Source organism: Parasteatoda tepidariorum, chromosome 11 (assembly GCF_982258835.1).
Source record: "Parasteatoda tepidariorum strain Cologne lab strain chromosome 11, Ptep-v5.0, whole genome shotgun sequence".
NCBI lineage: Eukaryota > Metazoa > Arthropoda > Arachnida > Araneae > Theridiidae > Parasteatoda > Parasteatoda tepidariorum.
This window is the reverse complement of record NC_141765.1, coordinates 31709059-31726830: the sequence shown is the minus strand read 5'-3', so window position 1 is coordinate 31726830 and position 17772 is coordinate 31709059. Positions and strand designations below refer to the sequence as shown.

At 25.1% G+C, this 17772-nt stretch overlaps 1 protein-coding gene across 2 annotated transcripts in view; it reads right to left on the bottom strand.

Moving 5' to 3' along the window:
- Window positions 1-17772, bottom strand: part of LOC107448948 (uncharacterized) — a 40878-nt gene that overhangs the window by 17810 nt on the left and 5296 nt on the right. For both annotated transcript variants that reach the window (XM_016064321.4, XM_016064322.4), the window contains exons 4-12: window positions 15594-15654; window positions 13684-13778; window positions 12310-12451; window positions 11103-11200; window positions 10237-10306; window positions 7775-7836; window positions 5574-5706; window positions 5375-5495; window positions 2058-2125 (exon numbers count right to left, since the gene is read on the bottom strand). In XM_016064321.4, coding sequence (XP_015919807.3) covers window positions 2058-2125; window positions 5375-5495; window positions 5574-5706; window positions 7775-7836; window positions 10237-10306; window positions 11103-11200; window positions 12310-12451; window positions 13684-13778; window positions 15594-15654 — 850 coding nt within the window. The remainder of the gene's footprint in view (window positions 1-2057; window positions 2126-5374; window positions 5496-5573; window positions 5707-7774; window positions 7837-10236; window positions 10307-11102; window positions 11201-12309; window positions 12452-13683; window positions 13779-15593; window positions 15655-17772) is intronic.

The following is a 17772-nucleotide window of genomic DNA, read 5'->3' as shown; positions in this document are numbered from 1 at the left end:
CCAACTGAAGATTGTCAAAAATATTGCAGAAAAGCGTATTTAAAACTTTTACTTTAAATTAAATAGTATTAATTTCACTTTTGAACTTGCCACCATTGGCACTTATCAACTCTAATTTTAGATAAGCTATTTTAGTAGCAATATAGCTTCCCTTTCCGCATCACAAATAAAATAAGAATAGTCAGCAAGAAGTATATGTTTAAAGTATGAAAAAACTACTTCATTTTGTGTGCTCCTAAGCATAATAGTATGAAAGAAAAAACTCTAAAAAAATTGCTATTATCCAACAGCAGCATTGCAAACTATTTTGAAAACTTATAAGAAATCAGGTCTACAGACAAATTTTACATTGAGCTGAAATTCTAGTTAATACTCTAGAATCAATAGTAATGTAGTAACAAAATCAGACCCCCACCATAAAAGTACAAACCACACATTACAGCAGAGCCTATTGTTTTAGTGGCAATATATACATATGTAACAAAATGAAAAATGCAGTGGTTATTGTGTGAAAATTAAAGAAGAATGATTTATAAAAAAAGGACCTAAAAAAATAGAATAATTTCCGATCAGAATAATATTCTGGTTACAACCACAAAAATTCATCATGCTTCTCTTTTAATTAGTATTCCAATTATTTTATGATAATACAAATGCTAAGAAAAAACTTTCCCTTCGGATATTTTTTCATTATAAATAAAGATAACAAAACAAATACTGTGGACATTTAATGTTTTGGACTCATTTAATAGTTTTATTAGGAAGACTACTATTAGCATACTTTAATTAAAATAAGGTGTTATTATTTTATTTAACACACATTTAATTAGCACATTTAAATATGCTCTTTAAAATATTGTATCAATCCTGGATTAATATGTACAAATTTTGGATTTTTATGTATAAAGCAAACTGATTAAAATTGACTAAAAAATATAATTTTATTTTTAGCTTTGTTTTTGCTATTATATATTTTGTTACTTTTAGCTTTGTTTACTACTGAAAATTCATGTAAAAATTATTTTAAATTATAATGCAAAGTATTAGTCTATTTCAAAATGTATTTAAATTTCAAATAATTTGAAATAAAAAAAATGACTTAAAAATTATTTAACCAACGTGCAAATAATAAGCATAGAAAAATAACTACACTCAACAATATCTTGAAAGAAATTTCTTTTCATTCAAACAAAACAATAAATTAATTTAGAATTTACATTTGTGATTTAGTACACAAACAAATGCAAAAGTTTAAAGATACTTCTAACATTTGGTTAGCAATGAAAGCCCTTTGTTGATTAAAAACTAAGTGATAAAAAGAAAAAATTTGAAGAAATTGCTTTCAATGAACAAATGTCATAACCATAAACACAATTTTACTTGTCATAATATATTTTTAAATAAAAAGTTTTAAAATTTTAATTATCGTTGTCATTGCATTATGGAATAAATAGTCAGATAGTTCAAAATATAACTTACATCTTATTATCTAAAAAATAATACATAAAAAAACCTTTAAGAAAAATCATTTTAAATTTTATAAATTTGATTCTGATTGCAAGAAACCTAATGCTACCATTTAGAAATTATCTTAAAATTCATGTAAAAGATAAATGTGCCACAATTTTCTTTAAACTATTCAATAACTGACGCACAATTAATTAAAATGTATTTTGTTTTTCTCAGGATTAACAAAATTGAAATGTACATCAAATTACAATGCAAAACATCTTTGCTGATTGAATTTTTTTTTAACAAATAATGAAAATGCAATTTAAAAAAAAGAGTTAATAGCATTCGAAAGTTACTAATGTTTCCAATTTTTGTAGTAAAAAAAACTAAATGCATAAATTATAAAACTTTGTTTTCTCCTAAGTTCATGAAGCTCAATGAGACAGAAGACAAGGCCATTTTTAAGCAATTAGTTTTGTATAAATACCATATTTCCCCAAATTAAATAAAATGACTCACAACTTCACAAGTTCCCTTCAAATTACCTAAATTAAAATGTAAAATAATAAAAAAAAATTATAAAAATGCCTTTTTGAGATACATACCTTCTTGACAAGGCACTGATATTTTTCTAGATGGCTTTTTTGAAGCATTAATAAATGTTATTAAAGATCTGGAAAAAAAAGAAATTACATATGAATAGATTTTTTTACATATTTAAAAACATTTGACTTCTCTCAGAAATTTATTTTTAACATTATAAACCATAAAATTATAAGTAAACTTTCTCTCTTTTATGTTTTGCTTTTTTTTTTTTTCATTTTTAAATCATACTAAAGAAGTCATTTTACAAGCAGAGTAAGCTCTGGGCACTAGTATTGTTACTATCATACCACCCAATGTGTTACAATATCCATAATAGTTGAAATGTTATTAAATCTTCAAGAACTATGTTTCAAGCTAATTTTTTTTCAGTCAGAAAAGTAACTTCTTGTTAATCTGAGAAGCCCTGTATTATACAGAGATAAAAATTTTACAAACGTTTGATTAAGATTGAATTTAAGATCTAGAATAATTTATAAACTTTCATGGAATACTGAGACAGCAATCTTGCCAATATCATCACTAACATATAGTTTGATGATGTAGTACTGTACTACATACTATGTATAAATAGAACGACCAGAAAAATGAGGCAGAAATTTTTTTTTCAGAAAAATATGCTTGTTTACTAAAAAAATTTAGTTTTTCAGAGAAGTCATACTGTGTTCATGTTCTACAACAAATTATACAGATACATCTACGTTATTGCATCTGTTCTATTCTATTCTGCAACACTATTTGGCTCCATGTGTTGATAGTTCATTTTTCAATGTTACTATTATCTTTGTAAAACAAAAATAAACAATAAATATGCACAATTATCAAAAGGCAGTACCCACTTTGAGATAATAAATTCAAAATAAAAATGACCAAACAGCTACTATTTAAATAAGTCGAATTGCCTTTTTTAAATGTGTATATATATTATTTAATGAAATATTCACTAGCAGTTTTTATAAATTAAATAAGAAAATGAATAGAACAAAATCAGCTGTTCTAGAATACTGCCTTCAACAACAAGATAAATCACATCTATACAAAGATGCTAAAAACAGTTGTGTCAGGTAGAAAAATATTAAAAAAGTAAAAATAATACATAATATATAATTAACATGCAGTAATTTTGGATAATACCCACATTAAATACTATGTTCAACTTGCAAAGGTTGCTTTAAAGCAGCTTTAAAATTTACTCAAAGTAGGAAAAATGCATTTGTAAGCATTAATTTATATCATAAATCAAAATAGCTATAACTTTCTTGCTTCTTCTTATTTTCTCCTTTTCCCTAAATCTTCAGCTCCCAGTTATAGAGCTTGGGCTACTCTAATTCTAGGAAACATCATTCTAATTGTTGGCTTCTAACAACCTCCCATTTGCTTTCTTGAGCAATGCATCTGAAGTTTGGGGTGCAACTTTAATTTGCATTTCTTTCATCTCAGCTTTCTATTCCATCACTTCAATTAATATTAACTTGCATATGGACCAACTATTTTCCTATTTTCATTTCATTCCCTTTCCTAATTATAAATTTGATGAACCATTCTTTTTACAGTATCATAGAGAATGGGTTAGAAATATTTAGTATTTCTTTAATCACCTATAATTCATATTTATATGAAATATTAAAATAAAATTTCATATAAATGTAATTAATTTTTATAATTTTTTGTGTATTTAATATTTTTAAATATGTAATAAAATAGCTTTTCATGTACATGTTAATCTAAAATAAACGACAATTTTAGGGGGAAAGTAAAGAGCTTAATTACATAAATAACATACCTGTTTAGTGAAGGTTAAAATTACAAAAAGTGAAAAAATTTCAAGGGGGTGAAAACCATTTTTTAACTTTAAATCACATTTATTTATTCACCAATAAAAGTTAAATGATGTTTAAATAATTAAAAATTAACATTCATCAATCAAATCAATCTTTGAAAAGGCAAAAAAAAATTGAAAGTGAGAGAGGAACAATAAAAAATGAGTTAAATGTCATTAATACACAATAGTTTAAAGAAATAAATAAAAATAAAAATAAGAGGTTTCTTTTTCTAGGCAGATAGTTTCTTTGAATCAGTAATAGAGTTGTTGTTTTTATTTTTTACAATAAATTAAAGATCAACTGTTTACATCAAATTTTTCATTAACATTTAATTAAAATTTCTTGTTAATACAAAGCCAAAACTAGACAAAATAAAACAATACACCACAGCACAAAAGTGAATTAAGATGATAAACATTTTCTGCTTTCCCAGTTCTTTTTTTCCTTTTTTTTTCAATCTGAAAGTTTTGAGTTTTTGTATAACTGTATCATGGTCGAATTCCATCTTCCAACACACTGCTGATAATTTATTTCTCCAACAGACTGTTTCGGTTTTCCAAAACCTTGTTACTATTATTTAAAGAACCCCTATTTGCATCCATATACTATCAATTATGATAATTATTTCATTAATAAAATAATTTCAATTATAAGCAATAATAAATTTATCATAAAATACCAAATGATAAACATATTGATAATAGATTTAACATGAATTAAAAATAAATGAACATTAAATGTGTCCTTATCTTACAATGATTTTTTTCTCTATTGTCTTTATTCAATTAATATTATTGTCAAAATTCATCAGGTTCAATTATACTAATTCAGAAAAAGACATTGCCATAGTAGAATATGTGGGAAAAAATGGACAGGAGTTTAGAAGCCTGTATCATATTCTCAAATAACAATGTCTGTGTCGATTACTGTTTCTAGAAGATAACTAACTTTGGAGCAATTCGCCAGTTTTACAACAGTATTTTTTTTTTTAACTAGGCCCCTTTTTCCAAGAATTGGTCACCATTTTTTATTAAAATAGTAGCTTCTTTGCTGTTTATTGCAAAAATAGTACACATAATTGTCGTGTCTAAATTTTAGTTGCAAACAGTTGTATTTTTAGTTGCCACTAGAGGACCAGTAAAATGATTGTATTCATAAGTGGAAATTATTTTAACGCTTAAAAAACTGCTTATGTTGGGGTAAACTTTCTTTAATTGTTTTTATACATTTAACTAAATTTTAAAAGATTTTTTTAAAAAATTGAACCATATGTTCTTTGCTATTTTGGATACAGAAATTTGGTTAAGCTTTAAAGAGAATGATGCCATAAAATTGCGACAATAATTAACCAAAATAAAAAAAAGGAATTTTCAGCATTTGGAAAAATTACACAATTACAATCAGTTAAGAAAGAAAAAAATAACTTTAAAATAAAAAGCTTCTGCAAATTTTGTTATTTAAAAAAACTAATGAAAACTTAAGTAACATCTACTTACTTTATAGGATTAAAAGAGGGTGGTGGTGGTGGAGGTGGTGGTGGTGGTGGAGGGATAGATAATGATTGATCTACAGGAACATTTAATTTTATATTCAAAATTTGTCGTTCAAGTTCCCTGACTATTGAAATAAAAAAAATGAAAATTAGACAATCAAAATAATTCAAAGTTTTAAGAGCAATATGATAAAAGCAATTACTTCTGCTACGAAGAATGTTTTTTTGTTTCTCTATGATGGTCAAAGTTGCTGCTACATCTCGTGTAACAGAATTTTCATCTTTAGAGTTCTGATTGTTCCCATCACAGATTTCTGTATTACAGCTTATTTGATACTAGAAAAAAAATATCTACGTAACATAAAATATATAATACAGAATGAACACATTAGTTTTGTTGTTTTATTATACAGATTAAGCTGTAAAGTACAATATAATGTTCAAAGCTACTTAGTTCTTACATAGAATATTAGTTACTGAGCATAGAAAAGTGACTAATTTTATAAATATGTATTTAGGTTACTTAAAAGATGTTTAAAATTTTAAAGCTTAAGCTGTACAAAATTTAATATATTGCTTGTTTTCTGATTAAATAAAAATCTGACACTAAACATACTTTCTTTGAATAACAAGCATTAAGATATAAAGATTTAGAAACATAATATTTTCTAACTTAAATTGTCTGCTTTAATAAGTGAGCACACATGATGTCCACCTTTTAGACTATTTAAATTGCCTCTTAATACATAAAAATCCAATCTTTTGATGAAAAATTACTGACACTGTTCCACTATTTTTTATTTTATGCACAATGCATGTAAGAATTTATGTTCAACTTTCATTCAAATAGTTTATTTAAACACACAAACTGATTTTCAGGGTGGTCACTCAAATCAGGTTTCAAATTTTCTTGTTTTTTACAGGTTTTCCAGTAAAAATCTTAAAATTTTCAAGTCAGCATGTTTCCTTTTTTCTTTTTTTTTTTTTTTTTTTTGATAAAGTGTAGATGGGTACAAGAAAAGTGTCAATATTACTAAGTATTTTATTTAAAATGTTATTTTTTTAATATATCATCTTGAATTGATGGAGAAAATAATATGTTTAGCTTGTAGAATATATTGCTTTTAATGAATAAAAAAATTCTTTTAAAATGCTAAGTAGTTTCTGCACAAAATGTATCAAATAGCAAACTATTGTATACTATAAATTTCAATTTTTTTTTAACTAATATTAAATAAAAAATACTAAATATTTATTAAAAGCTAACTTTTGCCTGAAATTATCTTTAAAAAATGAATTTTATAATTGTGTGCAGTCATCCCCATAAACCATTAACATTGAGTCCTAAAACGTGAAGAAATGATCATTAGATCAAAAGTTATTCAGGGAGATTCATTTTTTATTTTGCACTCTGTACATATATTTATCTAAAAATAAGTGCACATATTTATTTAAGAAAATAAGGAGAACATAAATCAAAATTCATAATAAATTATAAGTTAGAGAGATTTTAAATTTCTATTTAAAGTAAATAATATGAAAATATCTATTTTTTTAAAAAATAAAATATAAAAAATATACTTTTTTGCACTATATTAAATTTTGTCTGCTTTGTATTTGAACTTTTAATTTGTCAGCGATTGTTAAACAATTGCAATACTCAATTTTAGTTTTTTTCTTCCATTTCTTCTAGTTTCTTCCTGTGTCCTGAAAGAAACATTTCTTCCAGACAAAATGCCAACCATGCTTACCCTTTTCTTTTCTTCCCCTTATTGTTCCCTTTTGGCAATACAATACTTTAAATTGAATCCTAATCATTTTGAATTCTTGAAATTATAACATTTCCTTAAGTACATAAATGCATGTTGAAAATCGTGTAAAACATAAAAAAATCTTGTCATTCATCTCTTATGTAATCTAGTAATACACATAGTTTATAAAAAAAATATAACATCTGCTTTTTTTCTGTGCTGTCATTAATATCTTAAAAAACTCTTTTATTTATGTTTTTACAAATGCACAATTATTCTCCTTAAAAGAAACAACTAAGTTTTACACTATTTTTTTAATAGCAAGCATAAGTTTTAATGGCCCAACATTTTATTTGTTAATTGTTATAAAGAACCAAAGAGAAAAATCTCCTTCAGAACATGTTGGTCTGATAAAGAAATGTAGAGCTGTATGACTAAAATCTATTCCTTGGAAAAAAGTATAGAAGCAAAATGATGTGTGAAAAAAAAATTGCGATAAAACCTGTATAACAGTGTAATATTCTATTTATAAAGTATTGCATGAGGATACATGTTCTTTTACTTATTGTTATGTCACCAATATCATATGTAATATACTTGACTACCTCATAAATTAAAAAAAATCACTTAAATTATTGAAACTCTAAACTTACAAGATTTTTTTCTAAACTTGAATCATCAGATGTAATCTGTGAATCTATAGCTCTTACAACAGCTAAAAGGATAGAAATTCAAAGCTTTAAGACATACATACATTATTAATTAAAGTAGTGTTTAAATCCCCTCTAGCCCATATTAATTATGTTGTTTATCATTTAACAACAATATAAACTACAGTGCTTCATACATTACTGCATAAACATTACCATTTTCCAAATTAAATTTTTTTCAGGAATAAAACTATTTTTGCTTTGTAAATAAAACATTGCTATTAAATAAAATAGGAAGTACAAAATAATTTCAATTGTGATTACATACTAGCTTTTCTTAAAAATATGTTTCTTGAGAATATTGTTACAGTAATAAGCAACTACTATTCTGATACCAATTATTTTAATTTATTTCACATTTGAAAACATGTCTAAAAATATTTAATAAGAATTACATTCTAAACTCAATATAACAAGAATTTAAAAATTAATACAAGTAATGAACCATGAATTTCTGAACCAAACTCATTACAATTCTCAATATTTTGAAATATTATTTGAACTTGCATTTTGTACATTACTTTTTTTGAAGTTTAGCTTGTGAAACTTGATTATTCTTACACATATGAATAATAAACTTTTTTTTAATGGTTTAGAAGCATATTTCAGAAAACTATTCTATTTACTATTTTCAAATTATAATGCTTTTAAATCATTACTGCAGCACGAAATAAATTTGCTATAAATTTGCCCTTTTAAAAGTGAGTACTCTTTCTAAATACTCCCAACAATTTAATAATCTCAGCAAGTTAATGTTGGAACCTCAACCCTGGAATATGAAATCATTTATAAGTAAAATAGATAAGATTACACAAAGCTAAATTTTAAGTAGAAAAAGTCTAGCTATGCCAAGGTGGCTGATCAGGTAGTGCCCATCTATACTTCTGTAGCATCTGGTGGGCATGGGATGCAAATTTCAGTAAAGTGCCTGGGGAAAAGAGGCTAGTCTGACTTACCTTCGTGGGAAATTTTGGTATTCACTATATTCACATTAAAGGATAAATAGCTGAGTGGCCAGTTAAGCGAAGAAGAAATAGAATCTTGGTTTGCAACTTAATATTCAAAAATGCTGATCACTGCACCAACACTGCTTTTAAAAAGAATAGTAGATACATTTTATTGCTCATTAACTAGTTATCATTTAGATTCTTACTCAAATATAATAACTGCTTCACCAACCGAGTCCTTAAATGACTATAACGCTGAATGTATTTTACTGTTCAATAACTGGTTCTTGTAACTCATAAATGTAAATTTAAGTATTAGATCGCCCTCATCAACAAAACTATAGTCATACATATAGGTAAAATTATAACTATGAAAGTTATCATTATCAAAATTATACTACAGTAGAGAACCGATTATCCGGAACGATCGGGACCATCGCTATTCCGGATAACTGATTTTTCCGGTTTTCTGAATTGTTACAAAAAGCCGTTTTTTTTATTGTTAAACCCAACTAAAAAAAAAATTTTTTGGAAATAATCTTAAAAAGAAGAAAAAACGATGAAGTAATACACTAATGATTATTTCCAAAATAATGGTAAGGTAAGCATCTTTCAAAAAAGAACGAAAAATCCTAAAATCTTATGAGGTAAAAAAAAAAATTTTTTTTTTAAAAATGGCGAGAAAATTTTTCGAATTTCGTTCCGGTTTTTCGGTTTTCTGATTTCCGGATAACGGGTTCTGTACTGTATAACACAACAATATAAGGTGAATTTTTGAGTAAAATATTCAAATTGTCAAAAACAAGACATTTAACAAATTTTAAGCATAGAAATTTTATAAAATGTAGAATAATTAATTTGAAATATGCCTAGATTACTTCATTAAGACACAAAAAAAAGTTTCATGCATGGAAAATATTTCATTTAGGAAATAAAACGGAGCACATATGTACCATTGGTCAAATCATTTAGTTGAATGCTACTTTTTTATGACATTTCTTTTATTTTTATTTTATTTTCAGAACTTGAAACTTTAATCCAATATAAAAACATATGATTAACACCAGATGGAATAATTATACATTTTCCATAAGTCAAATTTGTTAAAAGCTGCTTCAAGTTTTAAAGAAAAAAAAACTAGTTCAGTATAAAAATTTCTCAACAGAAAGAGTTTACTCCAACTAAATTACTAATATCTTACAGTTGTCTGCAGAATCCCTGACAATAGCAGAAAACTATATCCATTCCATCGTTAATAAAAAAATATTAATTGAAATCTTTGGCCAAAAAATGGGTTAACCTCATCCTAGATAACAAGGAAAATTAAAGTTTCTAATATGCATATTTATAAATTCTAATATGAAATTAAATGCATGTATTATTCAATTTTTTTAGATTTGTAAAAACCCCAATAGTTTTAAAAATATAGAAACAGTCAATTTAACTATACTTACTTACAGTCATAAAGCACTTCCAGAGATTTCAATTTTTCTGTAGTACATTTATGCTCTCTCAATTCTTGTTCATACTATTAAAAATAAGGGAGATGAAATATTGAGAGAAAAGAATAACAAAACACATGTATAGAATAACATTTAAAAAACATGAAAATAAAATATCAGAAATTTAAAATTAACATGCATTCTGATTCTCTCAGATCGCTATAATATAGTAAAAGAATTTGAATTGAAGTAAAAAATAGCCATGACATCTCCAAAATAAAATATACAATAGTCAAAAATTAAGAAATAATAAAAAGCCAAGAATTATGACTAATCACAAATAAATTTAATGGATTAAATACTAGAGATGAACACATCAGTTAAAGTTTCTGCAAAAATGGAAATTTCATGCTGTTATCCAACATTCAAAATTTAATTTTTACTTTAAGAAAAAATTACTCCCTTTAAGTAAATAATTACATCATTGAAATGAATTTTACAACTGAATAACAGATCAGAAATACTGTTTTTACGGATCGAAATGCCTGCTTCAAGAATAACATCTAGAGAAAAGTCAACAAAAAGCAAACTTATGACAAGATATCTTACAATATAGAAACTTATTACTCTCTTCTTTATTCTTTAATTATCTTAATTTGGAACACAGTAATAGCATTAAAATTTTAGCAAAGTGTTCAAAAAAGTGCTAATTTTGGCAAATAAACCAAACATTTTTAAAAAATTTAATACAACTTAGTTTTTTAAAAGTAATTAAACAAAAGAAAATGACATTATGGTAGGATAATATAGGGAAAATAAAAATAAGTAAATCAATAATAAAGCATTTCATGGAAGAAGAAAAATGAAAGAAAAAAAACTTACTAATTTTTTTGCAATTTCAAAGTCTTCCTTCAAAAAGGTTTGCTTTTCAATTTCTTTGTTTAACTTTGTTTTTAACTCTGCAATTTCTGTCCTTAAACCTAAATAAGTGTGAAAGAAGAATACAAAAATAACACAAATAATGCCAAAGATTCATTTCCTTCATTTTTAAGTTTTCTTTCAATTACCTTTATAATCCTTTTGAGAGCAAAAAACAAAAAAAATAATGCAAATTCAATATGATATTTTGTAAAACCACAATATAAATTAAGAAAAATTATTAATATAGTAATTAAAATAAACCAGGGCTATTTAAAATATAAAGATCCTATTTCTAAAATAATTTAATTTTGAATGTAGAAATATACATTAAGAAAGAAACTATGAAATGAATTATGACGCATTGAAAATAGTGAGAAATTAACAATTGTTAGTTATCTTTAAAAAAAAATTGCTTTAAATAAACTAGAATTATAATCTATTCCCAGTTATTTAATTAGTGCCTACACTTTAAAGGTCTGCTTAAGCATTTTTGTCTTTTAATAATCTTACAAATAAACAATACACAATTTACAATAATTTAACAATATTAAACTTTATGTAGATTTTAAAAGCTTAAGAGTCAAAAAAGGCTGATTAGATTAAGGTAGTTAAGTTACTAACTCAATGTAGGCTAATCAAATAGTAAAGAAAAACTCATGTTAAAATCAAAAAATAATATGCATATTAATAATAAGAATAAAATGTTTATAACCAAAAGCTTATTTCACTAGACTTCAATGTTAGAACTTGATGACTTTTTGTTAAAAAAAATGAAGTTTCATTTCACCCTTTTTTCATATTTTACAATATAAATTTCAGAAAGGATTTCAGATTATTCATTAAAATGAAATTATTTACTATGTAAATAAAAAAATGCAATGGAATTAAAGGTTTCACTTTGAAGTAAATCAATAAACTAAAATATATATATCTGAGAAAATTCACACGTAGATCATGTATTTTTAAATAAATATAAGAAGCTTCAAACCCCCATTTTATTCAGTTTTTGTGTCTTAGTTTATTATAGTTAAACTTAGTTCATGGTTATGTTTAATCAGATTCTGTCTTCTGAGGCAATAAACTTTCAATTTTGATAACTTTAAATACAAATAATGATTATTTTTAAAATAAATGTTTATTTCAGAACTGTATAAGCAAGTTTAATTACTTGAATTAAAGTCATTCAAAATTTCAAGTTCAGACTCATTTTCACAACCATCACAATCACTAGTACCATTCATTTTATTCTCCACCGTAAAAGAGGTTTCACAAGCTGGATTGCTTCGTAACATTTGATTTTCTTGAAAATACTGCAATTAAACATATTATTTAAAAATCAAAATTATTTATAATTTTTGCATAAGCACAAACATGAATGGACAGAACATGACAAACAAGAGTATCAAGGGACTTTCTTTTAAGGAAGGAAAATTTTTAGAAAAAAAATATTTTATTATTTTTTTACATCATTTAAAACATCTATCTAGCTGAAGATTTCATAAATAAAAAAAATCCTAAAACATAACATGTCTTTTTAGTCCAAATATCAGTCAGATTTGCGAATTAAGTTTTAATTTGGAATAATTCTATTTCTTATAGGTTTATTCAATATTTTATTTAATATTTTAACTTCTTAAATAGCTTTAGAAAAATAATTTACTAAACAACATTGATTTAATATAATATAAATTTTATATAACATGTAATCAGTTCAAGTTTGTAAACTTCAATATTTTTATTAACATTTAACAATCCTAACACAATTTTTTGAGAAAAAAAAATCGATGAAAATTTCACAATTGTAAAATCAATCAATATAATAACTAAACCTATTATTAAACCTCATTTTTCAAGGTCAGAACCAATTTACAATATAAATTATGCCTATTTCTAACTACAAAATGGCTAATTTAAAATACTATACTGAGTATATGAATTTTAATTTCATTTTAAAATAAGTATTTTTAATAGAATTTGAATGGAATTAGTCCGAATAGTTTCTGAGATGTAGGAAAAATGTGCATTATATATGATTGAAAAAATTTTTGACCATTAAATTAAAAAAAAATATAAAGGAATTATAAAAAATATTATTACTTGGCAAAGGATAAAAAGGTGCTTTGTTTTTATTTCGCACGATGTATCACAACATATAAATATGATAAAATATAAATGATTATATAAAATAAAATAGAAATATAGAAATGACTAAAATTAAAAAACAAAAATTGCTTTTAAAACTACCTTGTTTTGAATAAAGTTATTCTTATAGATAAAAACATTTTTAAAACACTATTTTGGTCCTGCAGTTTAGTCATTTGAAGTAAATGCAAGTATATAAATTTTTCAGTTGTGATTGCTTTCCAAATAAAATTAAAACCTAATTCCTTATCAAGTTATTTATAAATTTTAATAGTAAAGTGTTTACTCACGTTTTTAGATAGATATTAATTTATTAAATGTAATTTTTTGTTTTATATAATTTATTAAATTTGGTTCATTGCTTTTAGCACAGTTTTAATCTAAAAGAAAATTATCTTACTCTAGTTGCCCTTTTAATAGCCATATTAGCAGCTTCAGTTTCCATATCACATTTTACCTTCAAAGCACTAAATTCATCAACAACAGCTTCAGACACTATAGAAAAATTTATAGGCAAGGAAAAAAATAACTTATTTCATTCAGAGCAAAAGTTATTGGCATAAATTATTAAGAAATATTAATAAACAAATGCAGTGGGACTTCTATTTAACAAACTTCCATTTTTCGAAAAAATTTTTAGGAAAAGAACATATTAGAAATTTCTATGTAAAATAGCATCCAAATAGCAAAGTGAATTTTCTATTTAATAAATCTTTCTTTGAGATCCACTTTTCCTATTTCCCAGAATATTTCAAACTTGTTAATGTATTTTAGGTTGGAAATTATTTTCACCTGATATATTATCAGGTGGAAATAGCTTACTATAGCCTTAATTTACAATCCATATTTTACATTTGTGAGAAAGTTTAAAAGTTTAATTTTGGAAATTTTAATTTTGTTTATTATATATATATTATTTACTACAATATTACTTATAATGGTTAGTCAGAAGTCATTCAGTGCATGTTACAATAATATATTAAGATATTCAAATGGTATTTGAAAAAAAAACTAGTATAAATAAAGAAAAAAATTCTTCTGTGGAAAAAATTTGCAATAAAAATGCATATTTTTTTACTTGGTAGCAACATGTGAAGATTTGAAGAATCTGTTGAAGATAGAAAGTAATAGAGTAGGACAGTATAAATAGATGGTGATCAAACACAGATGATAGTAAATCAGATACGGAAAATAAAATAATTACAATTGCAGAAGAGAACAGATGCGAATGCATGTAGTGAAATGATGGTGGATTTGATTGGGAGAAAATAGCTGTATTGAGTAAACAGAAGTGTAAAAAAGGTATTACAGATATATTTAAACCATCGTTATTTTAAGTTCACCTATTTTTTTAATGAAATTATCAATTTACTGAATATGATTTGTTTTAATAAATACTGATCTAGTTCGGAATTTAATGCAGAGATCGCCAAAGATAACAAAGTTCATGCCTGATTTAACTAGCTTTTTGAGCATTTATAGTGAATTTTGTTGAAAACCAAACCAAAATAAAATTTCTACTTTGCAGTAAAGAAAATATGAGTAAAAAAGTTGATAACACATACAAAACATTTCAGCCCCAAATAGATCAATGGGATATTTCAAGTATAATTAATCAATTTTTTTACATTTTAATATAGAAAGTTGAAATTTTCTACCCAAAAAAGTAAAGGTATAAAAAAGATTGCAAACCCTTACTGCTGCCAAATTTTTTTATTGCTGAGACCAACATTTATGATTTTTGCTAAAAAATTTCAGTAACGGTAGTTGCCGAACATAGTAAAACCAATAAAGTTATTAAAAAATTTTTTTATTATTATTCTTTATGTTGTAGTGGTCAAAATAACTTCAAATAAAATTTTAAAAACTCAGAATGATATATTAAAGCATAAAATTGACTATCACTTAAAAATATTGTTTGTAAAAATCGTAAGAGTTGGCAGATCCGTATTAGTAGATATTCAAAATAATATATATGAAATTTAAAAAAGAACTGGTGTCACTGAATTGATTAAATATAAAAAGTAACACACATTAAACTTAAATTTGAAAAAAAATGTGAAAGTTTATTAATCATAGAAAGTTTTTAAAACAAATTCAGAAATATAGGAAAATGCCTAGCACATTTTAGGTGAAGTATGACACAGCAGAACAAAGGGGATGATGGGAGTAAAAAATATTGTGGAAAAAAAGTGTGACACCATTTATCAATATCCCAAGCCTTTGAATTTAAAGTTAGAATAAATTTCATAAATGTTTAGTCAAATTACTTTTAACTTCAATTTAATAATAAAAAGCAAGAATTTATACCAGAATGCATTCGTTCAAGTAATTCATCTTTTTCTCTAACCTCTGCTGCTAATTTGGTACACTAAATACAGAAAAACATGATTCTAGCAAATGATAATAAAAGACCAAAGGTTTAATTAAAAGTTTATTATAACAGAATGTTGACACTCATTATTTTATTTACTTTGGAAAGATAATAGCACAAAATTTTACCCTTACTTAATGGGAAAACATACAACTATATATTACTCGATAACTATATAGAAAGAATTAATAAGTATATAACAATTATACATAGTTACTTGTTTATAAATACTTTATATTTGTTAAAGTTTCCATCATCAAAAATAATCTCAAAAATATGTATATTTCATTCGATCTTAAGAACATCTTTTTTCTTATGATAATTGAAAGTGATTCAGGAGTTAAGATGACTATGAAAAGTTTTAACTTGTAAAAAATTAGATTAATAAGTTTTTCTCATAACTAAACAATGGAAGCTTTCTCTCTCTCTTTATAAATATATGTATGTGTAAACCTTTTCTATGTGGCAAAAAATATAAGGGGCCCATAGAATAAATTACTAACAACACATTTTTATACATAACTTTGTTTTATTCCGTGATTTAAACTGCTTGCAAAACTGGTTTCAGAACTTAAGTATTGAAGAAGATAAAGTTCTTGCTATTGGAAGTAATTAAGAACAGTACAGAGCAAGACAAGAAAGAGCAATGTTTTCCCTTACAAATAAACAGGAGATATCAGATTATTTTCTATACTACTGATTGGTTTTTATACTTCTTTGTCTATAATATAGCTTAGAACTCACAGCGAAAAACACTGGCACTATTGATTAGAAAACCTCTATGATAAAAAACTATTTATATTGGCTTGTTGGCATTACATATTTGAAAGAATCTTCAGCTTAGTGGACAAAGAATTGCTTGTCCTGTCATTCATTGAATCATTTCAATGTATTCAGAGACAAAACTCTATTTAGTAAAGTATTAAGGTAATAGTTCATAATAAGATCTCAGAAATTAAAAACAGGAGTTAGAAAATGAGCATTCTATAAAAGCACTAAGAAAATAATTTCTACTTTAGATGGAAAGAATTTGTTAATTCACACCGATTATCAGAGTTATGTGTTGATGTAGAGACTTTTGGAAAAGACAACTGAAAGAAGAATACACTGCCTGAAACCAGGGAGAGGACATCATGCTCAAAGCATCCATTTTGTATGCATAAAGACATGTAAGCCTTTCATGCACAAATAGGATACAGTAACGATGAGATCAATAAATACAAAGCATTCAAATTTAATATGCTGTTTAATGTTAAGAACAGGCTTTCTTCATCTATCAGAGCTAATAAGCAATATAATGATTTTAAACTATGACATGACTTAAAAGCAATACAGGCATAATCAACAAGCTTCTAATGCCACCATCAAAGCATTTATGGTACTTAACTAAAAAATAGTTCTCTCTATTTTCACACAGATTTTATTTTTTTACACCACAAAATCAGCTCATTGCTTGAATATTGTTCCAAATTCATCCATGTACAGACTTTGAAAGTCTAGGGAACAATTTAACTTCTTTTAGTCTTAACCACAGTACAAAACTATAGTCTTATTGGGCCTAAAGTTTGGGTCTTGTTTAATAAATGAGAACAGACTCCAACTGGATAGGAAAACATTAAAGAATGGTATAAAAAACCCAAATAATTCTGATAATTTGAGTCCCAAAGAAGATGAGACTTATGTTCAAATCTCAAAGTAGTGAATAATCAGTTGGAACAGAAAAGGCTATGAAACCAATTCAGGACTCAACTAGTGTTAAAAATAATGACATGCAAAAACAATTAAAATTGCAAAACATTAATTATCATCACAAATGAATCTCTTATTTTCAAATATAGATTACATAAAATTTGAAAATATTATAAGAATTCATTTGATTGGTTGTAAGATGTAGAATCAAGATTATTACCATACTTATTGATAACTATATAATGCACGTATCTGTATAATAAACTATCTTACATTAAGAAGTTGTGTCCTGATTTCAGTGAGTATGAAAAAGAAATGACTTACAGGATAAATCAGTTAATCATGTTGGATAAAGAGGAGTCAAAATAAAGGTAATCTAATACAAAATAAAACATATTTCAAAATATATCAAGTCCTCTTCATATA